Source organism: Neovison vison, chromosome 2 (assembly GCF_020171115.1).
Source record: "Neovison vison isolate M4711 chromosome 2, ASM_NN_V1, whole genome shotgun sequence".
NCBI lineage: Eukaryota > Metazoa > Chordata > Mammalia > Carnivora > Mustelidae > Neogale > Neogale vison.
Genome location: NC_058092.1, coordinates 199,985,741 through 200,012,161, shown reverse-complemented (window position 1 = coordinate 200,012,161; position 26,421 = coordinate 199,985,741). Strand labels below are relative to the sequence as shown.

At 42.3% G+C, this 26,421-nt stretch overlaps 1 protein-coding gene across 1 annotated transcript in view; it reads left to right on the top strand.

The window, feature by feature from the left end:
- The window catches only part of VSTM4 (V-set and transmembrane domain containing 4), a 97,999-nt gene extending 76,623 nt beyond the window's left edge, over positions 1–21,376 (top strand). The window contains exon 8 of the mRNA XM_044240006.1: positions 20,010–21,376. Within this exon, the coding sequence (XP_044095941.1) occupies positions 20,010–20,135 (126 nt within the window). The 3' untranslated portion in view covers positions 20,136–21,376. The remainder of the gene's footprint in view (positions 1–20,009) is intronic.
- Positions 21,377–26,421: the final 5,045 nt, after the last annotated feature.

Here is a 26,421-nt window from a genome sequence, read left to right as displayed (position 1 = left end):
TGGAATCACATAGTCTTTTTTTTTCTCTTTTTGAGATCACATTTTTCTTTTTGTGACTGGCTGATCTCACTTAGCACAATACTGTCAAGGACCATCCGTGTTGCAACATGTGTCAGAATTTCTTTCTTTTTTTGTTTTTAGTAAGGTGGAATAATATTTCCTTGAATGTATATACCACAGTTTGCCTATCCATTCCTCTGTCCGTAGACATTTGAGTGGCTTGTACCTGTTAGCTATTGTGAATAACACTGCTGTGAACGTGAATGTACCAATACATTTCTGAGTTCTTGATTTCAGTTCTTTTGGATACGTACCTACAAGTAGAGTTGCCGAGTCATATGGTAATTATATTTTTAATTTTTTGAGGAACTGCCCTACTGGTTTCCACAGCAGCTGTGCCATTTTATATTCCCACTAACAGTGCACAAGGATTCAATTTCTCTACATCTTTGCCAACACTGCTATCTTCTGTTTATTGGGGGTTGTTGTTACTGTTGTTCTGCTAGTAGCCATTTTAGTGGGTGTGGGATGGTATCTCATGGTGGTTTTCTTTAACACTTCCCTGACAATTAGTGATGTTGAACATCTTTTTGCCTTCTTTTGGCCATTTGTATATCTTCTTTGGAGAAATGTCTGTTTGAGTCATTCCCCTGTTTTTTTTTTTTTTATTTTAAAACCAAGTTGTTTGTTTTGTTGTTGTTGAGTTATAGAAGCTCTTTATATATTCTAGATATTAATCTCTTAACAGATATATAATTTGCAAATATTTTCATCCATTCTGTAGTTGCCTTTTCCCTTTCTTGATTATGTTCTTTGATGCACAGGAATTTTAAATTAGCACTAATTTCAAAATCATCAAGGACTTGTCCTCCTCATCACTGTGTCCCCAGTAGAGGAGCTGGAGCCTGTAGAACGTGTGTGGAATGAATGAACGATTGAGGACAGAGATCTGTGATTGGAGCTCTGAGTCCTCACTGCTCAAAGTGTTGTTTATGGTCTAGTAGTCCGGGCATCCCCTGGAAGTTAGTTGAAAAGTTGAAACTCACACTCTACTGTAGACCTACTGAATGAGAATCTACATTTCTACAAGATCCCAGATGAATCTGATGAACATGAAGGTTTGAAAGTTGCTCCGAATAACTATCAAACTCAGTAGCCAGCTCTGGTTGGGTCATGGCCAATAAGACAGAGTCTGTCACATCTGGACTGATTTTATATTTTAGTAAAGAGTTCAGCCCACTAGGGGGGTTTTCTTATTTACCAACAGAGAGAAAATTAAATGCAAGAATCCGCTTCTAAAGGGTACAGTGAGTTTCCTTCATTCCTGAGGACATTTCCTGGACAGCTTATCCCTGCGTCAGCCAGGGGTAGCTCTGCCCTGTGATCTCCGAGGGCCTCTCACAGGCAGAGCATTCTGACACGTAGAGAGAGTGTGACAGAGACCTGCCCACTTGGGGTTCCCTCGAGCTCACCGTCTGCAGTACACCTGCCTCCTCTCATGGATTCTTAAAGATCAGAGCACTCCCACTGGACACAGAGGTTGTGGTTCATTCCATCAGAGCTGAGAGGGAACCTGTCTGAAGAATGGCCTTCCACTAAGTGGTCAGCCCAGGACCCAGATACCTCACCATGTGCCACGTTTTCCTGGTCTCAGGAAAGAAGCCCCTTCTCCAGGCCCCGTTTCACTATCGAGAACATCCTGCCAAGACCAGAAACAGTTTCTCTCTGATCCGTAGCAGAACAGGGCTTGGAGGCACATTAGGCACCAGTGATAGAATTCTGAGAGGATTTTAATAATAACCCAAATCCCAGCAAAATTATTTCCAGAGGACACGCATTTCAGGTTTCTTGAAGGATGTTTATAATAAGCCAGAGAATTTCTCTTGTTGTCGTTAATGGGCTAGAACTGGTTTCAGTTAAATTTTACATGAAAAGGATATATTAACCTGCATAAAATATGTTCATAATCTCGATTTAAAATTAAAAAGAAGAAAAAAACCCACAACCACATGTACAATATATTGCCCCAAGTAAAAGCCTTGGGAAAAAAACAAAAACTTTGCTGGTACCACGCTAGTACCATTTTTACAGAGATAAAAATTCTATGCTCCCCTCGGTACACATGCATATCCCATTATTGTCACAGGGAGTTATGTATGTTGACTGGAGGGAAGAATAGATGCTGAGCTTCGGAAGGGATGAGAGGAAGGAAACAGAAGTCATTTGGTTTCATGGGTTTGCTCCAGTCCGGAGAGAGCAGGCCACGGGGCCCCGGGTAAGCACAAGGCGGTCCTCAGGGAGGTGAAGCAGGCCCCTGCACTGGCCCCAAGTGGAGGTGGAATCTGATTAGTCTCCTGTTAGGGACTGTCAACTCTGTCACAGAGATGTTACCTCCCAGGCCCTCTGCTGCCTGGCACTGACCAGGGACAGCCACCTGGCTGGATGCTCCTCAGCTGTGTCAGAGGCCAGTGGAGATCGCTGGAGGCTCTGATTTTATTCACGATGGGCCAAGCGACGCTCTTCCTCTCCAGGAAGACCAGTAGCACCTTAAGCGCTCGTGAGGAACTCCCTTTTGGGAGACGATAGGGATCCTACTCCACGAGCGAGCGCTGTAAGAGAAGCCTGCCTCACCCTGTCTGAGGAGAATAATGTGACCTTGTGCTCTGAGGAGGAAGGTGACTCGGGACTGAGCGCCTCAGGACTGTGGTCCCTGTTTACTGTGTCATTAGGCGGTCCTGTCACATTGCGGTCTTCCACATACCTGTTCATTCCTCACACATTTATTGAGTGCTGGCAGGCAGTGTGCAAGGAGCTGTGGGGACAGGTGCAGTGAGCCTTAGAACCTCCTGACCGAGGGGAACAGGTGGCAGAGAGGGAATCTGGGCTAGAGGTTGACCGAGGCTGGGAGGAGGCCTGAAGGTCCTGCAGGTCCAGCCACGTGAGTGGCCCCACCATGTGGCACAGGCCCATCTTGCTCCTGGGGGTCCTGGAGAGGCCCACTCTGGGAAGGCCCAGCCCTGTGTGTCTGCAGGGACCGTCCCTTCAGAGCGGTGGCTTGTTTTCCGGCTCAGCTCAGCTGATTTGCTGCTTTTATTGGGCACTTCGTTGTTGGGATCATTGCACTGCTGGGAAATTTTTTTTAAACTTTTTTACTCTATTTTATTTTTGTAATCTCGTGAAACAATATCATTTGTACTCACATCTGATTTTTTTTTAATTGAAAAAGCTGATTTCATTTAAAACCTCAGTTTTGAGTGCAAAACATTTCAGAATTGTTATTGAAAGATTTTTTCAATCTCAAATAGAGAATACTAGAAAAAAAGTGCCATTTTGGGGGAAAAAAAAAGAAAAGAAAAAAAAATCACGGTATTTGTGACATCAAGCTAAGTATTCAGAATATCCGGAAGGAAATCTGGATGTGAAATTCTGGGTTCCTGAAGAACTAATGGAGCACTGACGGGATTTTTTGGCCCTAGAGCCAGATTTAATTCTAATTTATTATTATAACTTCCAAAAGCTGCATTCATACATTCCAACAAGCCTGTGTGATGTCCAGAAGCCCCATGCATGCGTGATTCGGGCACACACAGAAAGTTGAAGATTGCAAACTGCGAATTCAGTCGTGTGGACCCATTGCTCACATTACATATGAATTCAACAAATGGGCCAGCATACCTGCTCTTCTTTTATGTCTGGTCTTACTGCTCGGTTTGTGTCCTGTGCACTGTGCCCTTGACATAATGCTAGGGGTGGCAGTGGTGACGGTGACGGTGGTGATGTGATGAAGATGATGATGGCGATGACGGTGATGACTCAGACCCTTCCCTTCCATGGCACTCTCCGCTCTCCCCGTGCTTGACCCTAGGAATGCTGGCACAACCTGACCTAAGATTGCTGTTGGCTCCATCTCCCCGATGAGGCAGGGAGCTCAGCGAGGTAAGGACTGGCACAAGATCACCCACTGGGAAGTGACAGTACAGGGTCTGGTCGGGCACTTGGCCTCGGGTCCCTGTTCGTCCCCGCCCCGGGCTCCGTGGCCTCTCATCGAGAGCACTCAAGAAAGTTCTAGTCCATGTTTTGGAGTGGTTTCTGTCTTGACCTCACTATCTGGGTTTTTATATGATGAAAGTTGCGATGGTGATCCTACTTGGGGGCACTGGACTGGGGCTGGTAGTTCGGAATATCCATTTGTTAAGGTTAGAAAGTGAAGTTCCTCCCATAGGCTCTCATTTCTCTGCAGTTGCCAGATTTTTATTTGGCTTGTATTCGTGAAGCCGTTTTCTGTGTATGTACACACTTATTATATCCATCTTTCTCTATATATATTCCCAAAGTGTATACACAGCCCACAAGCAGTGTAGGTCATGGTTACAGATTATGACAAAGGATTAACGTGTGCCAACTTCCCTAAAAATGAGAATGATCTGAAACAAAATGATTACACATTGAAATGTTTTCTCACTAATAATATATGTCAGGTTCGTATTTTCATGTCAGTACATATGTAGATCCATACTGTTCTTTTAATAACTGCAAAGTGTCATGGTATCATTTCTTTCATCTATCTACCTGATAGCATCATATGTCAATATTTTAACTTATGAAGTTGAAAGCCATGCAGATTTATATGATTCCAAGAAGTAGAACCTAGGTATCTTTCTTCTTGGTAGAATGTGCTCACAGAAACCCTAAATAGGCTGAAAGAGAAAAAAAATCCCATGGGTCTGCTCATGATTTCCAAAAGCATCCCCTCGCTGTACTCCTAAGGCCCAGGATATTCAGGAGAAAGGTTTTTCCAGCAGCGTCAGACTGATTTTCTTTCATTTCGTCTTAAACTCATTCAGTCAATCCTGTAAAAATGTGCACTATCCCCTGTGTGCCAAGGAGCACCTGAATCAAGCACCTTCCGGGAAGCTAAGTTTCAGCCAGTGGCGTGCTCTAGCCCACGTCTGTCCACAAGAGAAAACAAATCCCTTTGGCATCATGAAATTTACACTGTAAGTCAGCCAGTGCCATAAAGCAGAACATTTTTCTTGAAGAACGAGTTGCTCACAGTTTCCCAGCACACTCTTGGATGCAGCAGTGAAGGGTGGACAGAGTCCGTGCTTTTGCAGAGCTGGGCGGCGTGCTTGGAGACTAGCTCTAGCATCAATGCCCCTGCTTCCTAGCTGGTGACCTCAAGCCTGCCATTTCTGTGCCTTTGTTTCTACCTGGGTAAAACGATGATGATGATAAGAGTACTTCCTTTGTGGAGTTAGGTGCTATGATTACATTCTGGTGGGAGAAGGCAGATGAACAGGACTTTATAATTCCAAGGAGTGATATGTGGCCTGCAGAGCTGTACTGCAGAGCAAATGAGCCAGGAAGGACAGCGTTTGATGGAGAAAGTGCCTCCTTGGAACAAAGGCCCAGTAAAGTAAGGGAGCAAGCCACACTGCTATTTGGGGAAGAAATTCCAGGCAGAAAGTGCAGCCTGGGCAAGGGCCCTGAGGTGGGCTCTGGACAAGGAGTACTGTGCGGATGTGTCTGACACACACCAGGAGGCCAGTCTGGCTGGAGCACTGGTCAGCAAGGGGGATGTGTGGTGTGAACTGAGGTCAGAGGATTCCTGGGACAAAATCATGAAGGTTCAGTATCCTGATAGGGACTCTAGATTTTATTCTATGTATAATAAGAAACCACTGGAGAATTTTGTGCAGAGAAGTGAGTGGTTTGACTTATTGTTTTAGAAGGATCAACTTTACCACTATGCATTATTATAGATATAAAGATATATATATATATATATATCTTACTGGATGTATTTGGCACTGACCTGAGGTCCAGTGGAATCCATCAGAATCTGGTAGGTGGTGTTTTCCAAATAATTTTTGAGTGTCTTCTTCTCTCTGCCTCTGAGTATTTTAAAGGGACCAACTGTCAAAACAACACTTGTCTGTACTCTATTATAAAAATTATTGGAATAATAATAAGTGATCCCTTGCGTAGTATTTACTATTTCCCGACAAGGTCATTTTCTAAGTACATTACACATATTAACGCATTTAATCTTCAAAATAACCCTGTGGGATAGGTACTATCATGAGTCTCGTTTTATAGATGAGGAAATGGAGGCATGGGGAAGCCGAGAAACTCACCTAGGGTCACAGAGCAGGAAAACAGCAGTCTTTCTGTCCCTGAGAATCTATGCTGTTATGTACCACCACATAGACCCTGGAAGCCCAGACACTCTGTGAGTCAGAGTGTTAAGGATTCCAGTTGACCGGAAGATGGAGGGTTCAAAATCGAAGATTCTCCTAGCGGGCTCCTACGTAGAAGGAGATAATCAAACACTCTCTTTTTCTAAACATAAATATTCTTTTGAACAATACTGCCAGTAAAAGTACTTTTGGAAGGAAGCTGGGAAAACATACATCTATGGTCCATGGGGAAAAGAAAATGAGTGTCTGTATTAGATCACGGAGCAAATCACCGCTATCACTGTGCCACTACGAAAAGTTTCATGTGTCAGGACCCTCCCCAAGAGCTTTATCTATAATCACATTTTAGCTTCCAAACATACATTGGTGAAATCTAGAGACCTCCATCTGTCTGATGACTTGTAAAGCCTTGGGCCTTTTCTGTGCGTGGCTTTAGCGTTCTATAGCTGGTCACCTCTGAGCGTCCTCAGAGCAATTAGCCAGGGGCATGTGACTTTCCATCATGTCATAGTCATTCTGGGAATGCGCTTTGCTAAACATCCTTTGAATTCTCCAGAGTCAAGAGCATGATGCGAATTTGCTCTGCTCAAGAGTTCCAAGTGACTTCATCCAACCCTCGGTGCCAAAAACCTGGATACAACTTTGAAATCTTAATCTCCTTCCAAAACTTCTCTCCTAAGTTCCAGAACCTTTCAAATCCTTCCAAAGCCATAGAGAACACTGGTTCATTGGCTATCAATTCTGAATACTCATGTGAGAGCCAGGCATGGGGAAGGAATTTGGGCAGATACAATCCCGAGGTTTATGGAAGTCTGAAGCAATAGACGAAGGAGGCATTATGTGCCTGTGTGCCGCTGTGTGACGACCAAGGGTCCTGGTCTCTAGACCCTGGCTCAGAATGTCAAGAGGCACCCATCCGTGTCAGCAGTCACAGCTGCATGCTGAATTTGGGGAGTGTGGCTGAATCCCAACCCTCCCCTCAGAGTAAGGATTCTGGTATCAGTTATGTTGCTGAAGCCAGAGGTCCTAGTGGACCAGTGATCTCACCTCCAAAGAGATGGTGAGTAGACCTGGCATGTGACTCCAGCAGTTCCCTCATAAAATTCCCCTGGCCTTCTTCAGTGCTACCCTTTCACTGCTTAGCTTCCTAGTTCCACCTGTCCAGTGGACTTCTCTACTCAAAGGTCTGTTGCCAGGGGCGCCTGGGTGGCTCAGTTGGTTAAGCCTCTGACTCTTGATTTCGGCTCAGGTCATGATCTCAGAGTCTTGAGATTGAGCCCCACTTCAGGCTCTTCCCTGGATGCAGAGTCTCTCTCTCTCTCTCTCTCTCTCCCTCTGCTCCTCCCTGTCCTCACTCTCTATCCCTAAAATAAATAGATAAATAAAATCTTTAAAAAAAAAAAGACTGCTGCCACCTGACACAGAGTGTGGCCAAAGCAGAGTATACCAGTTGGCTGACCTGTGGAATTCAGAATTAAGTCAAGTTCATATCCATGGCATGTCAGTTCTAACAGGACCAGTGAGAACGATGGCATAGTTTTCTTTCCAGAGGTTGGACCTACGGCTACCTGTCCGGGGCCCGCCATCAAATAGAGCCTCGCTCACAGCACTGCCTCTACGTCTTTGGTGGCTGGAGTCCTGTGTGTGGGCATCGTGAGGGGAGCATTTGTTTTACTAGGTATTCCTCTGTTGAATAAAAAATGAGCACTTATCTTGAAGGGGAAGAGGAAGTCTGCCCTTGATAATATGTAATTCTCTCTTGGGCAAATAGATTCCTGATAGTGCAAGTCGGTAGAACTGCAATCACATTTTTTAACTCTAAGGTGACGTTAGCATAAACATCCCCATGTCCTAGTTATTGATCTTTTGCTCAGATAATGCTATTACCCAATTGAACTTCTGACATTGGAGAACTTGCAGTGGCTGCAATTCCATTTTTCTTTTATTCCTGCAACTTAATTCAACGTGCACATCCAGCTGTGATCTCTAGGAAAAAAAAATGTTGTTTTGCAGGAGTCTGCATGGAATGTTCAATCAGCCTTTCTCTCCCTCTCTCTCTCTTTTTTCTCTCTGTCTCAATCCTGGTAGGAATAAGTTTTGGTTTGAATCCTGGAATGAAATACTCAGAAACTACCAATTAGGAGCTTGAAGTGTGCTGTGTCCCCAAGAGGTGCACGACTTCTGAATTCTTGGGGGTTGACTTCTCTAGTGTGAGCCATGTCCAGTAAATCCTTCCCCATAGACCCACTTTCCATAATCAATACTCTAAAACCAGGGGAAAGAAGAGCTTAATTTAGAAGTGGGAAATCCAGCCTTGGGACTGTCATCTGCTGTTGAGTGTCTCACCACTGGCAGCACAGAAGGATGGGTCATGGAAGACTTGGCATTTCACTGCACACTGACCTCATTACACCTAGAGTCTAGAAGGTTCCATCACTGCGTGAGAAAACTGGTTTGTGTGATGATGCTTTCCGAAGGCTTCCGTGGGGAAGTTGTGCTATGTGAGAATATAATCTGGCTCAGTGGTGGTCAGTGTGCTATTGAGTACAAGTCTAGGATCTGTGAGGTCCTTAGGGACAGTGGAAGGGTCACACAGCTGATATCTGAGCCCAGGTCCAAAGTGGTCCTATAGCCATTCTCTGCTGGCAGCCCCAAGATGCTGGCCTCAGGGCTGGTCTCCTTGCCTCCTCTCCATGAACATTTCCACCAACCGAGAGAAGAATTTTTCAGAATTCCATTCAGGCCTTTCTTTGATGCATCAACACATGTCTGTGTGTGAACCTCCATCCCCTCTTCCTTATTGAGTCCCCTTCCAGAAAAAGGAATGGATTCTCCCTTGGCTGGGAGAAAATGTATCCAAAGTGAGATTACAGGTACATAAAGCAAAGAAGAGGTTTAGAACAGGCAAGATCCCAAGCAGTGGAACAGAAATCCCAGGCCCTTATTGGAGGAATAGAGAAAATGGCCAGGGGTCTCTATAGGCTGAGAGGGAAAAGAAAATAAAACCAAACAGTCCTGACAAAGAGAAAATGGAGCAGATGCTTCTCTCCTGTTTGGAAAGTTCTAGGGCCTTTTCTAAAGGATCCTGTCAGAACTTCTCAGCAGTTGGTCCACGTTCCCTCCTTCCTGTTTCTTTCCTCTCCTGCTCTCCGGTGAATACAGCAACATCAGACCCAAGTGTCCGGGGCCTGGAAATCCTGCTTCTAGGAGTTTCTTTTGTGTCTGAGATAAGTCTAAAGCAGCTGGGTGGGTGTGGACAGCCCACTGGAGATCACTGAAGGTTGTGCTCTGGAGTGCGCATGCATTTCTGTGTGAGTAGGAAGGGGTCTAGAAGACGGGCTGCAGGGTCCTCACCCCAGCAGGGCCCTCTTGCATCACTCACCTTAACCTTCACTTGCTGCTCCTGGCTCCTGGCTTTCCTACCAGTTCTACAGTTTCACTGGTAATTAATGATTCCCATCATTTGCTCCAAGTTGCTTCTCCCCTGAACCTTCCACTGAAGCATCCGGGCAAAAACAAGGTGGCTTGGTGAGAACTGGTAAGGAGTTTGCATTTACAGCCTTCCGTTGGCCATCAGGAATTTGTTTCCAGTTAAACAATCTGGGAAGTGTAATTAAGCACATGGTTGATGGTGACAGCCAAGTGTGCATGCCAGAAAAACAAAAGGTTCTTTAAAGGTGCCAAGGACCGACATTACGCATCTTCTGTGGGAAACTGTATACACTCCACGTCGTGGAGCCTCCTGTGTGCTGCCTCATAGCTTCAATCAAATTATTATATCCCAGAAATATGCATAAGGGAAATGATTCTACACATTTTATGGTGGGTTGTTGCTTGTAGCAGTAATTGAAGTACCTTTCCACTTATGAAAGTACTAATTTTATTTGTTTTTATTGCTTTTCTAGATGCAATTATTTATTTAGTGTGCTTTGGCTTTATTGAATTATGTTTACTATAGAAACATCATAAAAATGTATGAAAACAACACATCAGCCCAGCCAGCCTGGTGACCTGTATTGAGAAAGCTAGTGTTATTTTTCATATCCAAACGTAATGGAATAACTTAAGAATAAACAGATAATCCACACTAGAAAACAATGCAATTTCAAAGTAATGTGATAAAACACCTGGACAATGTGATTTCCTAAATCTGGGTTCTAAAATTTACATGAGTTAGGTTTTTGCGTGCTTCTTTGAGGACACATGGCATTTCTAAATGGAATCATTATAATGTGAAATGTAATTAAAAGAAAAGCAAGATGTAAACGGGATTTTCATTGGCTTGGAATCTATGGACAACTAGGAAGCCATGTAAAGACTGTCGATGTCCAAAGACCAGCAGGAGGCTCTCATCCCTATAAATGTCCTTGGAAACTTAAAAATGGCCAATCATTCGTACTGGCTGTAGGAGTTTAGGAACTCTCCTTGTCTCTTGCTTCCTGTCTCTGTTAGGATGCTCCATTTCAGAAGAAAAGAGGCTTTTTGCTTTCGGCATTCTTTTTAAGAAACTTAAATCGAATGCAGATGATTTACTTGTCCTGAATCTTGGCTTGATAACCAAGGTGGAAGCATGAAAAATCAAAAATCTAAACAAAACAACACAACCAAAGCCAAGAAACCAAAATGACAAACAGGTTGCTTAAAAGCAAGTCATGTGTCTTTTTATGACTGTAAATTAGTGACTGACTCTTATTTTTCTGATTTTGACTTAAAAACTAATTAATGTATTGCTTATGTACTTGTGCCTACTAGAAGATGTGAGAGGCTTCAACAAATTACACACTAACTTGTGGGTCTCCCTTCGGCCATCCAGATTACATCAGTGGAGGGCATCATGGATTCGTACCAGGTGTTTGATTTTCAAGCAGGTTCCAAGGACTTTCTAAGCATGTAGAATAGAAGCACATGTGTTTGCCCAAATGTTAGTAAAACATATAGTACATGTATGGTTCCAGCATTCTTTTTTTTTTTTAAGATTTTATTTATTTGTTTGACAGACAGAGATCACTAGTAGGCAGAGAGGCAGACAGAGAGAGAGGAGGAAGCAGGCTTCCCGCTGAGCAGAGAGCCCGATGCAGGGCTCAATCCCAGGACCCCGAGATCACGACCCGAGCCGAAGGCAGGGGCTTTAACCCCTGAGCCACCCAGGCACCCCTCCATCTTCTTTTTAAAGACTGCACCATATACCCACTGTATGAACACAGTGGATGTCCTGCTGACGTCCACTGAAGTGTTTCCAGATTCTTGTTTGTACCAACAAACACCTCCACTAACGATATACAGGACCCATTTCTTCTGTTTCTTTGGGCAATCTTTCTTCTTTAATGTTTGTTAACACACAAGACAAAAAGTGGTGTCTGATTTTAAATTGTGATTCTCTTACTACCTCTCAATGAGAGATTGAGTCTCAGTTGTATGTGTAAGAGCCTTGTAATTTCCTTTCCTGTGAACTATCTGGTCTGTCTGTTGTACTTTTAATTTTCTGATGGATTATTGGCTATAATCTTTGTTGAATTGTAAGGCCTTTTGATATGAGTTGCAAATATTTTCTTCTTCATTATTTAATGGTCCTTTTGCTTTATTTAGGAAATATTTTGCCATCTATGGCACGAAGATGTACATATCTATTTTGTACTGATCCTGGAGTATTGTGTAAAATACCTTCTATACACTGAAGTTATTTTTTATAAATGTCCCCACACATTCTTCTAGCACTTCTTTTGAGTTTATTTTCCACATTAAAATTTTAAAATTTTCTTGGATTTGTCTGGTGTAAAGAATGATGTAGGGATTTTTTTTTTTTCAAATGACTACCCAAGTGTCTTAACACTATTTATTGAAAAATAATAATTTATTTTATTATTCCGGGTTCATTTCTAGACTTTCTCATCAGTTTCATTGACGTATAGGTGTATTCATTTGCCAGTATCACAGTATTTTACTTATTACAGCCTTAGGTTTTAATATCACTAGAATTGGATTACTAGTATTCTTTACATAATTATTTAATAAATATATTTATAATTTAAAATTATTTAATGAATATATATAATATAACATATTTATTATATATAGAAATATATTTATCTTTAATAAAAGTGCTTATTTATTATTAAGTTTGATATGTAACATGGTATAAGTTTAAGGTATACCTGTGCTATTTTGATACCTTTATATATTGTAATATGATTGCCAATGTAGCGATGTTTGTCACATTACATAATTATACATGTACATACACGTGTACATAATTATAGCACAGTATTATTGTCTACATGGATTGTCTGTGCATTAGATCTCAGTGCCTTATTACTGCTCATTACAAGTTTGTACCCTTATGCACCATCACTCTGATTTGACTCCTCTCATTCCCCAGATTACCACCATTTTACTCTCTGCTTTTTATAAGTTTAACTTTGGGAGATTCCACATATAAGTAATATCATACAGAACTGTCTTTCTCTGTCTCACTTATCTTACTTTAGCATAATGTGCTCAAGGCCCACCCATGTTGTCACAAAGGGGAGAATGTCTTCCTTTCTCATGGCTGAATAATATTCCATTGTATATATATAGTGTATCTTTTTTATTCATTCATCCATTGATGGACATTTGGGCTGTGTCCATATCTTGGCTTTGTGAATAATGCTGCGATAAAATGGGGTAGCATACATCTCATTAAAATTCTGTTTTTTGTTTTCTTTGGGGATATACCCAGAAGTGGAATTGCTGGATTATATGATACATCTATTCTTAATTTTTTGAGGGACCTCCATATTGTTTCCATAGTGGTTGGACCAATTTACATTCTTCCCAACAATGTTTAAGGGTTCCCTTTTTACCACATCCTTACCAACTCCTGTGGTCTCATCTTCTTGATGATAGACATTCTGACAAGTGTGAAGTGATATCTTACTGTGGTTTTGATTTGTATTTCCCTTATGATGAGTGATGTTGAGCATCTTATGTGTCTGTTGGCCATTTTGATGTCCTCTTTGGAGAAATGTCTAATTCTTTTGCCTATTTTTAAATTGGATTTTTTTGTTTTATTATTGGGTTGTTGGAGCTCTGTATACATTTTGAATATTATTTGAATATTTCAACCCCTTATCCATTAATACAGTTTGAAAAAAGTTCTCCCTTTCTATAGGTTGCCTTTTCATTTTGTTAATTGTTTGCTTTCCTCTGTAGGGGCTTTTCAGTTTTATGTAGTACTATTTGTTAATTTTTTCTTTTGTTGTTTGTATCTTTACTGTTATTTCCAAGAAAATTATTTCCAAGACCAATATCAATGAGCTTCGTCCACGTATTTTCTTCTAGGACTTCTATGGTATCACATCTTTTGTTTAGGTCTTTGATCCTTTTCAAGTTAATTTTTGTGAGTGATGTGAGATAGTGGTCCAGTTTCATTATTCTGCATGTGTTCCTCCAATTTTCCAGCACCCTTTATTAAAGAGACTATCCTTTCACTATTGGGTGTTTTGGGCTCCCTTGTCAAATATTAGTTGACCATATATGCTAGGGTTTTTCAGTTGTCTGATATGTCTATATTTGTGCCAGTACCATAGTGTGGCTTTATGCTATAGTTTGAAATTTGGAAGCATAATACCACTGGGTTTGTTCTTTTATCTCAGGATTGCTTTGGCTATTTGGGGTCTTGTGGTTCTCCATAAATTTTGGGATTGTTTCTTTTATTTCTGTGAAGAATGCCTTTGGTATTTTGATGGGAATTATGTTGAATCTGTAGGTGGCCTTGGATAGGATGGTCATTTTAGCAATACGAATTCTTCCAATCCATGAATATGGAATATCTTTCTATCTGTTTGTGTCTTCTTCAGTTTCTTTCAGCAGAGTTTTTTAGTTTTCATTGTACAGATCTTTCACTTCTTTGGTTAAATTTATTCCTAAGTATATATATTTTTGATGTCCCATTATGAACGAGTTCATTTTCTTTACTTGTTTTTCAGGTGCTTCATCTTTAGTGTAAGGGAGTGCAGATAATTTCTATATGTTGTTTTGTATCCTGCCACTTTATCAAAATAGGCTTTTTACTAATTCTTTGGGATTTTCTATATGTAGGGATTATATCAGCAGCAAATAATAATTGTACTTCTTCCTTTCTGATTTGAATGACTTTTATTTCTTTGTTTTGCTTAATTGCCTTAACTAGGACTTCCAGTATTATATTGAATAAGAATAATGAACGTGGGCATCCTTGCCTTGTTCCTGATCTTGGGGAAAACACTTTCAGTTTCTCTCCATTAAGTAAAATGTTAGCTGTGGATTTGTCATATATGGCCCTTTGATTGTTATTTCTATATCTAGTCTGTTAAAGGTTTTTATCATGAGAGGATGCTGTGTTTTGTCAGATGCTTTTTTCTGTATCTATTGAGATGATCATGTGATTTTTATCTTTCATTTTATTGATGTGGTGAATTACATTTATTGATTTGTGTACTTTGAATCATTTTTGCATCTCAGGGATAAATCCTACCTGGTCATGCTGTATAATCATTTTAATACGTTCATAAATTTGATTTGCTAACACTGTTTTGAGAATTTTTGCATTGATATTCATCAAGAATATTGGTCTATAGTTTTCTCTTCTTGTGGTACCCCTGTCTGGTTTTTGAATCAAAGTGATGATGGCCTCATAGAATGAGTTGGAAGCATTCCCTTCTTCTTAATACTTTAGAGGAGTTTGAAGAGAATTGGTATTAATTGTTCTTTACATGTTTGGTAGAATTTTCCAATGGAGCTATCTGCTCTTGAAAATTTTTGTGTTGGGAGATTTTTTGTTTGTTTGTTTTGTTTCGTTTTTTACTGATTCAATCTCTTTACAGTTAGTTAAGCTACTCGTTAGCTTTTCTCTTTCTTCCTGATTCAGTCTTCTTAGGTTGTGAGTTTCTAGAAATGTAGACATTTTTTCTTCAGTTATATTATTTGTTGGCATATAATTGTTCATAGTAGTCTCATGATTTTGTGCATTTCTATAGTATCTGTTCTAAGTACTTCTCTTTGACTTCTAAATTTTTATTATTTGAGTTTTCTCTATTTTTAAAAATTAGTCTAACTTAAGGTTTTCCAATTTGGTTTATCTTTTTGAAAAACCAGCTCTTAGTTTCACTGATCCTTTCTATTATTTTTCTGGTTTCTATTTCATTTATTTCCATTCTTATGCTTACTTTTTCCTTCTTTCTGTTAACTTTGGGCTCAGTTTGTTTTCTTTTATATAAAATTTGTTGTTCGAGATCTTCCTAATTTCTTATTATATGCACTTAACGTTAAAAATAGTCCTCTCAGAACTGCTTTTGATATATCTCACAGTATTTGATGTTATGTTTTTATCCTCATTTGTTTTGAGATAATTTTTTATTTCCCTTTCGATTTCTTCTTTGATCCAGTGGTTGTTTAGAAATGTGTTGTTTAGTTTCCACATATTTTTAGATTTTTCCTCTTGTTGATTTCTGATTTTTATACCATGTGGTCAGAGAAGATAGTTGTTATGATTCAGTCTTCTTAAATTTCCTGAGATAAGTTTTGTGGACTAAGATAATCTATCCTGGAGAATGTTCCAGGTGCACTTGAGAAAGTGTGTATTCTGTCACTATTGGGTGGAATGTTCTGTATATGTCTGTTAAGTCCATTTGTTCTAAAATATGTTCCAAGTTGTAGTAACTACAGTTCTCTTTAATGCTCTTCTCCTTTAACCTTTATGCTGTAGTTAAGAGGTTAATATACTATTCTAAGGAAGAGTTATTGTATTCTAATTCTATGTATAGCCTTAATCAGAGTTTTGAGTACTTTCCTCTTTTTCTTTCAGCCTGAGGAGCTCTTTTCAACATTCCTTGCAGGGCAGGTCTAGTAGTAGTGAACTCTCTCGGCTTTTGTTTGTCTGGGAAAACCTTTATTTCTCCTTCATTTCTTTTTTTTAAAAAGATTTTATTTATTTATTTGACAGAGAGAGATCACAAGTAGGCAGAGAGGCAGGCAGAGAGAGAGAGAGAGGGAAGCAGGCTCCCCGCTGAGCAGAGAGCCCGATGCGGGACTCGATCCCAGCACCCTGAGATCATGACCTGAGCCGAAGGCAGCGGCTTAACCCACTGAGCCACCCAGGCGCCCCTCTCTTTCATTTCTGAAGGATGACTTTGCCAGATATTCTTGGCTGATGGTTTTTATCTTCCAGTACTTTGAATATGTCATTCCTCTCTCTCCTGGCCTGTGGAGTTTCAGCTGAGAAATCTGCAGTTAGCCTAACAAGGGCACTTTTGTAGGTTACTGTCTTTTCCCCCACTTCACTGTCTTTAAAATTCTTTCTTACTTGTTGGCTTTTGACAGTTTTAATATAATGTGTCTTGCAGAGGGTCTTTTTGCATTGAGATAATAAGGTGTTCTGCTAGTTTTGTGAACTTGTATGTCCAGTTCCTCCCCCAGGAGTGGGAAGTTCTCAGCTCATTTCTCTAAACAGTCTCTCTTCCCTTCCCCTCCCTCCTCCTTCTGGGATACCCATTTTTCTTATGTTGGCTTTTCTAATAGAGTCAGATGAGTCACATGATTTCTTCACTATTTAAGCATTTCAGTTCTCTTGTCTCTTGTGCTAGAATATTTTCTATATTTCTGTCTTAGAGCTCTCTTCCGTTTGATCTGCTGTATTTCCAGTACATTCTAATGCATTTTTCATCTCATTTATTGAGTTCTTCAGCTCCAGAATTTCTGTTCTGTCCTGTTCTGGAATTTCAGTCACTTTGGTAAAGCATTGCTTCTGTTTATTAGTTTTATTGCTGAGATCACTGTATCATCTAACTGAATTTTCTTGTGGTTTGTTGAACTTCTTTACAACAAGTATTTTAAATTATCAGTTAAGTTACAATATTCTGTATCTTTGGGTTTGGTTGCTGGAAAATTGTCACTTTATTTTTGTATTACCATGTTACTGTGATTGTTTTCATATTACTGTGATTTTTCACAGTGTTTGAAGAGAAGTGGTTCTGCCACTACATTTGAAGTAGTGAACACCTTTTTTTATGTAGGCAAGGTTTTGTTTACTTGGATTCTAACAGTTCAATTCAACAGGTCCATAGTTAGGAACCTTCCTCTTGTTTCCCAGAAGGTGGCGCTATAGCACAAGTTTTTGGCTTCTGGTAAGGGATCTGCAGGTCTGCTCAGGTTGGGAGCACTATGCCTTTTTAGAAAAGGAAAAGGTTGGGGCAGAGCAAGGGTGAGTAGGGAAGGTGTGTACTCAGTGCTTGGGGCTTTGGGTGTGCCAGCTGCTCCATAGGGGGATCCTGAAGTGGGGATGGTCCTCTCAGTCTCTCTTCCTCTCCGCCATCCCTGTGGTCTCCTCAGAGAGCAACTGGTCCCTCCAGCTGGGAGGCACATAGCCAGGCGGACCACCACTCACTGCCTTCACCCTCCACCCCTCTGCCAGAAAGGTGGTGCTGACTGCTTGTTGGGGCAGCCCACCCCTTCTCTGCCACCACCCCTTCCCTCTGCAGTCAGGTCCACTCACCTTCAGGTGCACAGATGGACAGATCTCTCGGCTGTCCTGGTATGCTCTGTTGTGGATGTTCAATTAGTTGTACATGGAAGGGGAGAGAAAAAAAGGAATGACACATGCTGCTGTGATGCTGGTGTCACTCCATAACAACCCCCCAATTTTTGTTTATTTTGGTTATGTTCCTTAATCATGGCAGGAAAATAAACACCTCTGTGTCCTTCATTCAAAAGTTGTTTTTAATAAAAACGTTTCTTTTTTATTTTACTAAATGCTTTTCCAGCATCTATAGTGATAACCATATTATTGTTTGCCTCTATGGCTATCGTGGATTGTATTGGTAGATTTTTTCTAATATTGAACCGTCTTTGCATTCCAGGAACACAGTTATCTGCCTTTTAATGTGCTTTTTCATTCTGAGTAAATAGGATTTAAACTGTGCATTAATAAGTGAGTTTGTTTTTAAATAAATGAAGTTTTTCTTCTTTTAATGTTCTGGATCAGTTTAATTACATTGGAATTATCTTTTCCTTAAAGGAATTTCTTATAGAAAGTTTCCTGTAAAGCTGCCTGGGTCTGGTGTTTTTAAGAAAGAGCTCTTTGACACTATTTCCTCCCATCCTCCCTCCCACCCCTCCTTCCCTTCTTTTCTTTCTTTTCTTTTCCTTTTTTTTTTAAATGATAATTAGTACATTCATTTTTCTGGAGTTAATGTTTATAATTCACATATTTTTGAAACATTACCCATTTTATCCTGTATTTTGAAATGTGGGACAAAAAATTGAGCAAAGAAGTTTTTCTTTAAATTTAAAAAAAATTTACTTACATTATATCCCCTTCCTCATTTCTTATTTTATTCATTTGGGCTTTTCCCCCTTTTTATCTTGATTAATTTATTTTTCAGTTTATTTGTTTTATTGGTGTTTTCCAAACACAGGCTTTTGGGTATTTTTATAATACTCTTGTTCTGCTTTCTGATTCATATTATCTGGTTTTAATTTTATTGGTCTTTCTTTCTTACTTTTTTTTCATTTATTTTGTTCTTCCCTAACTTCTTTAACTGGTTGCTTGATACACTTAATTCATATTATTAATATAAATATTTAAGACTATGATTTTTCAGTGAGTACTGCATTCTTTGGGTATAGAAAGTATTACTTTCTTTTTCATCATTATCAAGATATTCCAGAACTTTAGTTTTGTACAGGTTAAGTCATTCAAAAAAAATGTGTAGATGGTACCATTCTAATTTTGTTATTAATTTCTAGAATTTTTTGTTTCTGTTTCTATCATTTTTTTCCCCTTTTGATCAGACACTGTTAGTGGGGTGCCTGGGTGGCCCAGTTGGTTAAGCATCTGACTCTTGATTTCTATTTAGATCATGATCTTAGGGTCATGGGATCTAGTCCCAAGTTGGGCTCCACACTTAGCGGGGAGTCTGCTTAAGATTCTCTCCCTCTGGGGCACCTGGATGGCTCAGTGGGTTGAGCCTCTGCCTTCGGTTCAGGTCGTGGTCCTGGGATCCTGGGATCGAGTCCCACATTGGGCTCTCTGCTCCGTGGGGAGCCTGCTTCCTCCTCTCTCTCTCTCTCTCTCTCTCTCTCTCTGCCTGCCTCTCTGCCTACTTGTGGTTTCTGGCTGTCAAATAGATAAATGAAATCTAAAAAAAAAAAAAAAAAAAAGATTCTCTCCCTCTGCCCCTCCCCCTTCTCATGCTCTCTCTTTATCAAATAAATGAATAAATGAAACATTTCTTAAAAAAAAAAGAGAGAGATAGAAACTGTTAACACTTTCAGGATTAAAGTTTACTTCGTGGCCTAATGTTTATTTTTTAATTTTTAATTTTTTAAAAAGATTTTATTTATTTATTTATTTATTTATTTAACAGAGTGATACACAGGGAGAGAAGGAACACAAGCAAGGGGAACGGAAGAGGGAGAAGCAGGCTTCCTGCCGAGCAGGGAGCTTGACTCGGGGCCGGAGCCCAGGACCCTGGGATTATGATCTGAGCCAAAGGCAGACGCCCAATGACTGAGCCATCCAGACACCCTTGTAGCCTAATGTTTAATCATTTTTTGTTAGTGTTCTTTGTCAAATTAAGAATAATTCATGCTGTCTCTTTGCAGGGCATAATGTTCTTTAGAAGACAGATCTGTATTATTATGTTATTGAGGTTTTATCTATCCTTGGAAAACTTATGTCCATCTGTTCCCCCTTGGATCCCAGAATGCAGTGAAAGTGTACGCCCAGTGAAAGAAGGTATGATGTGGAACTCCCTGTGGTCAGCTAGAGTTGTGTTGTGTTCTGTCTTCTAGCCGAAGATCGCGGAGGAGAGCCTGACCTACGCTGAGTTGGAGCTGGTCAAACCCCACCGGGCTGCCAAAGGCCTCCCCACCAGCACCGTCTACGCCCAGATCCTCTTTGAGGAGAACAAGCTGTAACGTGGTGTCCTCTTCTGTGGTCCTCTTCCGTGGTCCTATTTAATACATGCCACCCCAGTTATTTATGATACCTTGGAAAACCCTTATTTTTGTATTTTCCCTCGTGCCTCCTGTGTGGTGGGGTACAAGGCTCCTCTCCGTAAAAAAGTAGGGGCCGCAGCCCTTGGACGAATCTCCCAGGACGAATCTCCCAGGACGGGACATGTCTGGGTCTGAGGCCCGAGCAGTATGGACTCTGATTCAGAGAGCACCCAAGGAGATTTTCTGCTGAGCCAAACCCCTTCATGTTTTCTTCTCCTTTCTTTGGGTTTTAATCTTTTTTAAAATCTTATTTTAATCTTCTACTCTTCCTTTGTTTGTGATATCAAGCTCATAGTATACAGCTAGAGGAAATGCCATTATAGGCCCAAGTGTGAGATGCTAGATACATACTAATTGTTTTTTCAGAAGGTCAGAGAGCATTTCTAGGGCACCTCGAGCGGAGTGAACTGCTTACTGCAAACGGTCACTCAAGAAAGCATCTCTTGTTCTAAACAGATGCACTGACCCTGGAGATTTAAGGGCAGTGGCAGATTGTGGGGAACCTTGCTGTCTAAGCTAACAGCCCACTATCTCCAAATACGCCAGTGCCCATTTCCCCACCCGGGATCCCTCAAGGCTGCAGGGCGAGTAGGACACCATTCAAAAGGACTTCAGCACGGTGGACCCGCATTGCTATAGAAACTCTTGTTCTCCAGAAAGTTCTTACTGTTTTCCAAAGGAGCAAGGGAGGGATCCATCCATGGACACACTGGTGGAAGTGGGCCTCTTAGAAGTGTACAGAGTTACTGCTCTGATTGCATGTCTGCTCCTGGGTGAGCAGAGATTTCGGCCTGGTTCCCCTGGGCTAAGAGAGTAGGAGGTGCAAGCCGAGCTGGAAAAATGTGTTTTAAAGACCCTACTATTGTAGAGCACCTCTCCCAAGCCGACTTCACATGGGGTTTCTCACGTGTCTGGCTTGGGCTCAGACAGGGATGCGGGTCGAGGAGATCTGTGCGGAAGTTGCCCTGTGTGGACTGTTACAACACCCAGGATCTCCCTGAAGACAGAGACCTTCTAGAAGAGAGACATCCTGTTGACTGTATTGTTAAGGACACTTTTTGTGGGGTGTGCTCTGGGTGCTCACTTATAGCACACTGTAGAAATTGTTCAGCTTTGTAATGGACCATGTATATATGGTAAATTATATATTTTAAACACAACCTTGAGTGTGAGTTGTGCCCCTCTGTATAGCCAAGTGAACTCAGTCAAGTGTCTTATTCCCTAATTACCTCAGACTCGTGTTTGTAGTAGGGGACCTAACCTGCCATAGAGTTCGTGTAAAGGGATAAGGACTACTCCCAGATTCTGGGTAGAATACATTGATTCCCACTACACTAGGTTAACGCTCATGCGACAGCCAGTATGTATCTTCAGTGTAAGGCTCTCCTTACCATAGCTTCAAAAAATAAATGTTTGTCCCTGGACTTAGCTCTACAGTAACACTCCTGAAGACCCATGATAGCTTATGAGTATCTCCTGTAGCTTATTGGAAAGGGTCCAGATTAGGAGCAGGTAGATTTTCTAGAAGCAGAAATAGCCTGACTTTACAAAGAGGAAGTCATTCTCTTCGGCCTCTACCTGCATCTCCTTCCCTTCCCCTCTGCCAAATTCCAAAGATAGTGAATAAACCACACAGCTTTTGAAGAAGAAATACCACTTGGAAGAATTCACTAGAACTTCCCAGATCATCCTTTAGGGGAGCAGAATATATGGATGGCGTACAATTCCTATCATAATTATCTTATTTTATCATGACGGTGTTCCTGTAGAATATGGTTCTGTGCTGTTTTGAGGAAGGAGGGTGACTTCTTCATTTGCACGAGAAGCCATACAGGCTAGTAGGACCCTGGGGTGCCCGGTGGGGGTGGAGAGTGGGGCACATGAAGAGAAGATTGTGGGGACAGGCAAGAGGGTAGGGAGCCCCCAGGCTTCCACAGAACTGAATTGAACTTCCGTCACCCTCAAATCTTCTTAAATTCTGAGGGAGCGTAGGACCATCATAGATGGAAATAATGCATGCCATGAAGAAGGGCACGAGTTAGAGCTGGTAGCTGCAAGTTAGTTGAACAGGTCATCAGTATAGAGTCAAACTCAGACGTTTCCTCCAACATTCTGGTAACAGTGGCACAAATCCACCCTGGGCTATGGGACTGGGGGGCCAGCTGGACAGAGAGGATGACAGGATCCTGCGCAGACCGTCTCCCTTACTGAAAATGCTTCCTGAGGGAATCTTGGAAGGTACCGTCCACATCCAAGCAGAGCTCATCCCACCATTATCTCCAGAAGCAAACCATCCCAGTTCAGCTCACAACTAGAAGCAATGGATGATCTGTCCCTGGGGTTTCTTTGGGGAGATAAATCTCGACTTCATTATCATCGTAAACTTAGAAAATGGGTCTACTCATTATTCTCTATCAAATATGGTTGGCATACTTACCATATTTAGACATGACAATAACGATGCCTTAACATTTCTAACGATATGAAAGGGGAAGCATATCAAATAGAAATTAGGAAGAGCTCTTCATCTTGCTTTTACTCTCAAGCGTCTATTGAAACAACTGTATTAAAGCAGTCTACAAAGGGGACAATCGCTTATACATTTAAGTGAACTCAAAACAAGAACCTATTGCTCATAGGTTCTCTAAAATTTGGTGGTGAACTTTGACCTAGGCCAGACACTGCATGGAAACATGGAAACATGGCAGGAGGCAAGGTCTCCCGAATGGAAAAACAGCATCCCCATGCTCTGAATTAAAGCAGGTGTGGTGGGGGGTTGGGGAAGGATTGGGATTTCTTTGGGATCATGTCTTCATTAAAACATCATGATTTTGTGAGCTCACAGGGTGAGTCAGAAAAAGCCAGCAGCCCCGCTCCCACCCTTCCTGATACTTGCTGGAGTGAAAATGACATGGGGCCCTTGGTATTTCTCAGTCCATAGTCATCTGGGTCATCCTACACATCGATAAGCCCAAACACTCATTTGGGATAAGAACACTAAACCGGTTGATGCTTTTAGGGAGGATTCACACCCCTGTTCATCATTCAGCCTTTGATATGCATGACAACAACCTAGGCTGAGCCAACCATGAGCTGGAACTCATGCTCCAGGCCACAAAAAAAGAAAAAGAAAAAATCCAAATCTTGCAAGAGGCCTGGTTTGGACTAACCAGAATCCTTGGGAGAAACAAACCATCTTTCCCTTGGGAAGCGAAGCCAGGATGCCATGTACCAGATCTGCCTCCAGCCATGTCTCTGATGAGTAGAGAAGCCTTCAAGAATGAAGGAGACTTTGAGAGAGAAGCAGGGAGGAAAGCACAGAATCCTACCTCAAGGAATTCCCCGGACTTCTCTTTCCTTTAGATCTTCTTTTGATTCAGTCAACTACCCCATTTTCCTACCTTCTATGTCCTAGTTTTATTCAACCTCATCCAGTTACAATGGTGAAATTCTGACTACTATAGTATGTATCCGAGTTACTTCGCAGGTTGGGAAGCAAAAGAGTTGCCCTGAGCTTCACTAGCCAAGGGGTCCACTTACATTATGTCCTATGAGGGAATTGGAGCCATGATCTCTGCTGTGCTCAGTACCTTTCCACTGAGCCTGCCTTCTCAGGACCCTGAAGACACTCTTCTCGATGGAGAGGGACTGTCAGGTTTCGGACTGATCATCTCCTGATGGAGGGACCCTCTGGCTTGGAGTATGGACACCAGCAGGCCTGGCGTAGTACTAAGCAGCACTGGGGACAAAAGGGGAAGGACAAGGGGTGGAGATTCAAATGAGCCACATCACTGGGATACTGGAGGGAGTCTTGTGTGGCTGTGAAGTTTAGGGTGGCTTCCGTATAGAACATGATGACTTTCAGTATCCCTGTATTTCCTGGAGGAGAAGGTGGGACCCAGCTCTGTGTCATTCTTAGCCCATTACAAGGTGAGGCTATTGAGGGATGGTGGGATATTGACTCTCCATCACATCCCACTCCCTATCCCTACCCCATACTGAACAGAAGCTAATCACTGGTGGGAAAACAAAGAAGACATTTGTGGTTTGGAGGAAGGGCCTGCCTTCTGCATGGATAGGTTGAATGTGAGCTACGGTGGAGTGTCCAGATGGGTAGGATAGATGAGGACTCCCTACACTTTAACACATCACTGGATCTCGTTAAGCTGTGGATCGTGGTTCAGGAAGTCTCTGTGGGGTCCCGGAGTCTGTGTTTTTGACCAGTCCCCAAGGAATGCCCATGCTTCTGAATCTGGACCATGTTTTGAGTGGCATCAAAGCAAACTGTTGGGAAATGTGGATCTGGAACCCCTGGAGATTTGGGGGCTGTCCCCAGAGTGTAGGTCATAGCCAAAGCCTGAGAGTGAGCAAAATCCCCAGGGAGAGGCAGCCCAGTGTGGAGAGATGGTGCCTTGGCCTGAGCGATGGGGAGCTCCCTGATGGCAGCTCCAGGAGCTGGTGAGGAGCCTAAAGCAGGTCAGGGGAAACCAAATGATCAGAGGAGTGGGGAGAGGCCTGGTGAAAACCATGTCTGGGAGTTTCTCGAAGAAGGAAGCCCTCAGCAGTGTGCACTCTGCAGAGGTCGAATAGAATAGAAGTTGAGCCTTTGCTCTTTGTGAATTAATTGTACATTTTGCATTTTTAAAAATGACTTGTTTTGCTGGGGAAAGTGATTCCCCCAAGTGCACAGGGCTGACAGACACTAACACTGAGCCCCGTGTTATCTGCTCAGCGGATTTTCCCTGAAACAATCAGTGTCTTTCCATAGGGTGGTGATTTGGGGAAGACTCTTAATTAATGCCTGGGGGGGGGGACGGGGCCACTGCAGTTTTCTGCTCCTTCTGTTGTCATTGATAAAAGATGACTCGGCCTCCACTTTCTAATAAACACAGCTCGATTAGCTTCACATCAATTTCGTGTCTGATTGTTAAACATTAATGTACTGGACCCTATAGTTTTAAATAGAATTAGAGATGTTTACAGCTTTGGTTAAATGCACCTTGTTCTTCCACATTAAACTTTATTACAAGTGTCCTCCATCAGCAAACAGGAGAAAAACTCATTAGCAGCTGGTGTGTGGGGGGGGTGTGGGCGTGGCCATGGCTGGTAGAATCAGCATTTCATTTTCTGTTATTACACCTTGCTAGCAGGTAGCTGGGGATGCTCCCTCCCTATGCATGAGGATGATTAGGACCCCAGACTCCTGGGTCTATGGGGGGGTGGGATCTGAGATAGTCCAAGGACACCCAGGAATTTTTATGTAGAAGTTTGTGTTGCTTCTGTGAGCGCCTGATGCCCTCGTCAGTTTTCTAAAGGAGTCCACGCTCCACGTAAGATGGGACCTTTAGAGACTCTTTACCAGGGTCCTAATGGCAACGTGCCCTAGGAGCATCATGATGAAATCTGTTGTTTTACAGCTGGGGAAGGTAAGGATGGGAAGGGAGCTGCTAGTTGGCAGCAGAGCCCAGTGGGAATCAAACCTGGTGATTGTCCCCCCTCAATATCCTCACACAAACCCCCCAATTCCACCCCCAAGCTCTGCCCCCAGGCAGCCTACCAGTTGGAGCGCTGGACCTGGGGTCCCTGGCCCTTCTCCTGAGCTCCAAGTCTACCCACTAGCCCTTTCCCCCCAGCACCACCCGCGTCTCTCAGAAGCCGGTGTCCATGGCTGACCACATCACGAGCACCCCAGGCCCCTCCCCAGCTAGCCAGTGCTGCTTAAGAACACCACTGTTCATCTTCTCAGACTGGAAACTAAACCAGGAAATCGTCAGTGGAGATGTGGGTCATAAGCAGCAGCTGCAGACTTGTTGCTGACTTGTAGAGACAAATACCAGGGGCCGGGCACCCTACTGAGCACATCTTCTGTATTACCTCATTAAATCAAGACTGTCCCGCCTGCCTCTGCAGACAAAGAAGCTGAGCGCAGAGAGCTCAGCTAGTCTGCTCAAGAGGGCAGAGCTGGAGTCATGTTATCTCCTGTGGGCGCTCCTCATGTTGCCGGCACCTGTCCCTCCTTTCGGGCCACATGGCTCCCGCCTTCCATCAGCTCTGAGTGCAGACTGGGAGGAATGCGGTTCAGAGCATCTACGTAGCTTGCCCGAGGCTGCACCGTGCATTGCAGAGCTGGCTTAACCGTCACGGTTGTACAGTGTCAATCCTGTGCTCTTTCTATTGTCATCTGGCACAGAAAAAGGAAATAATC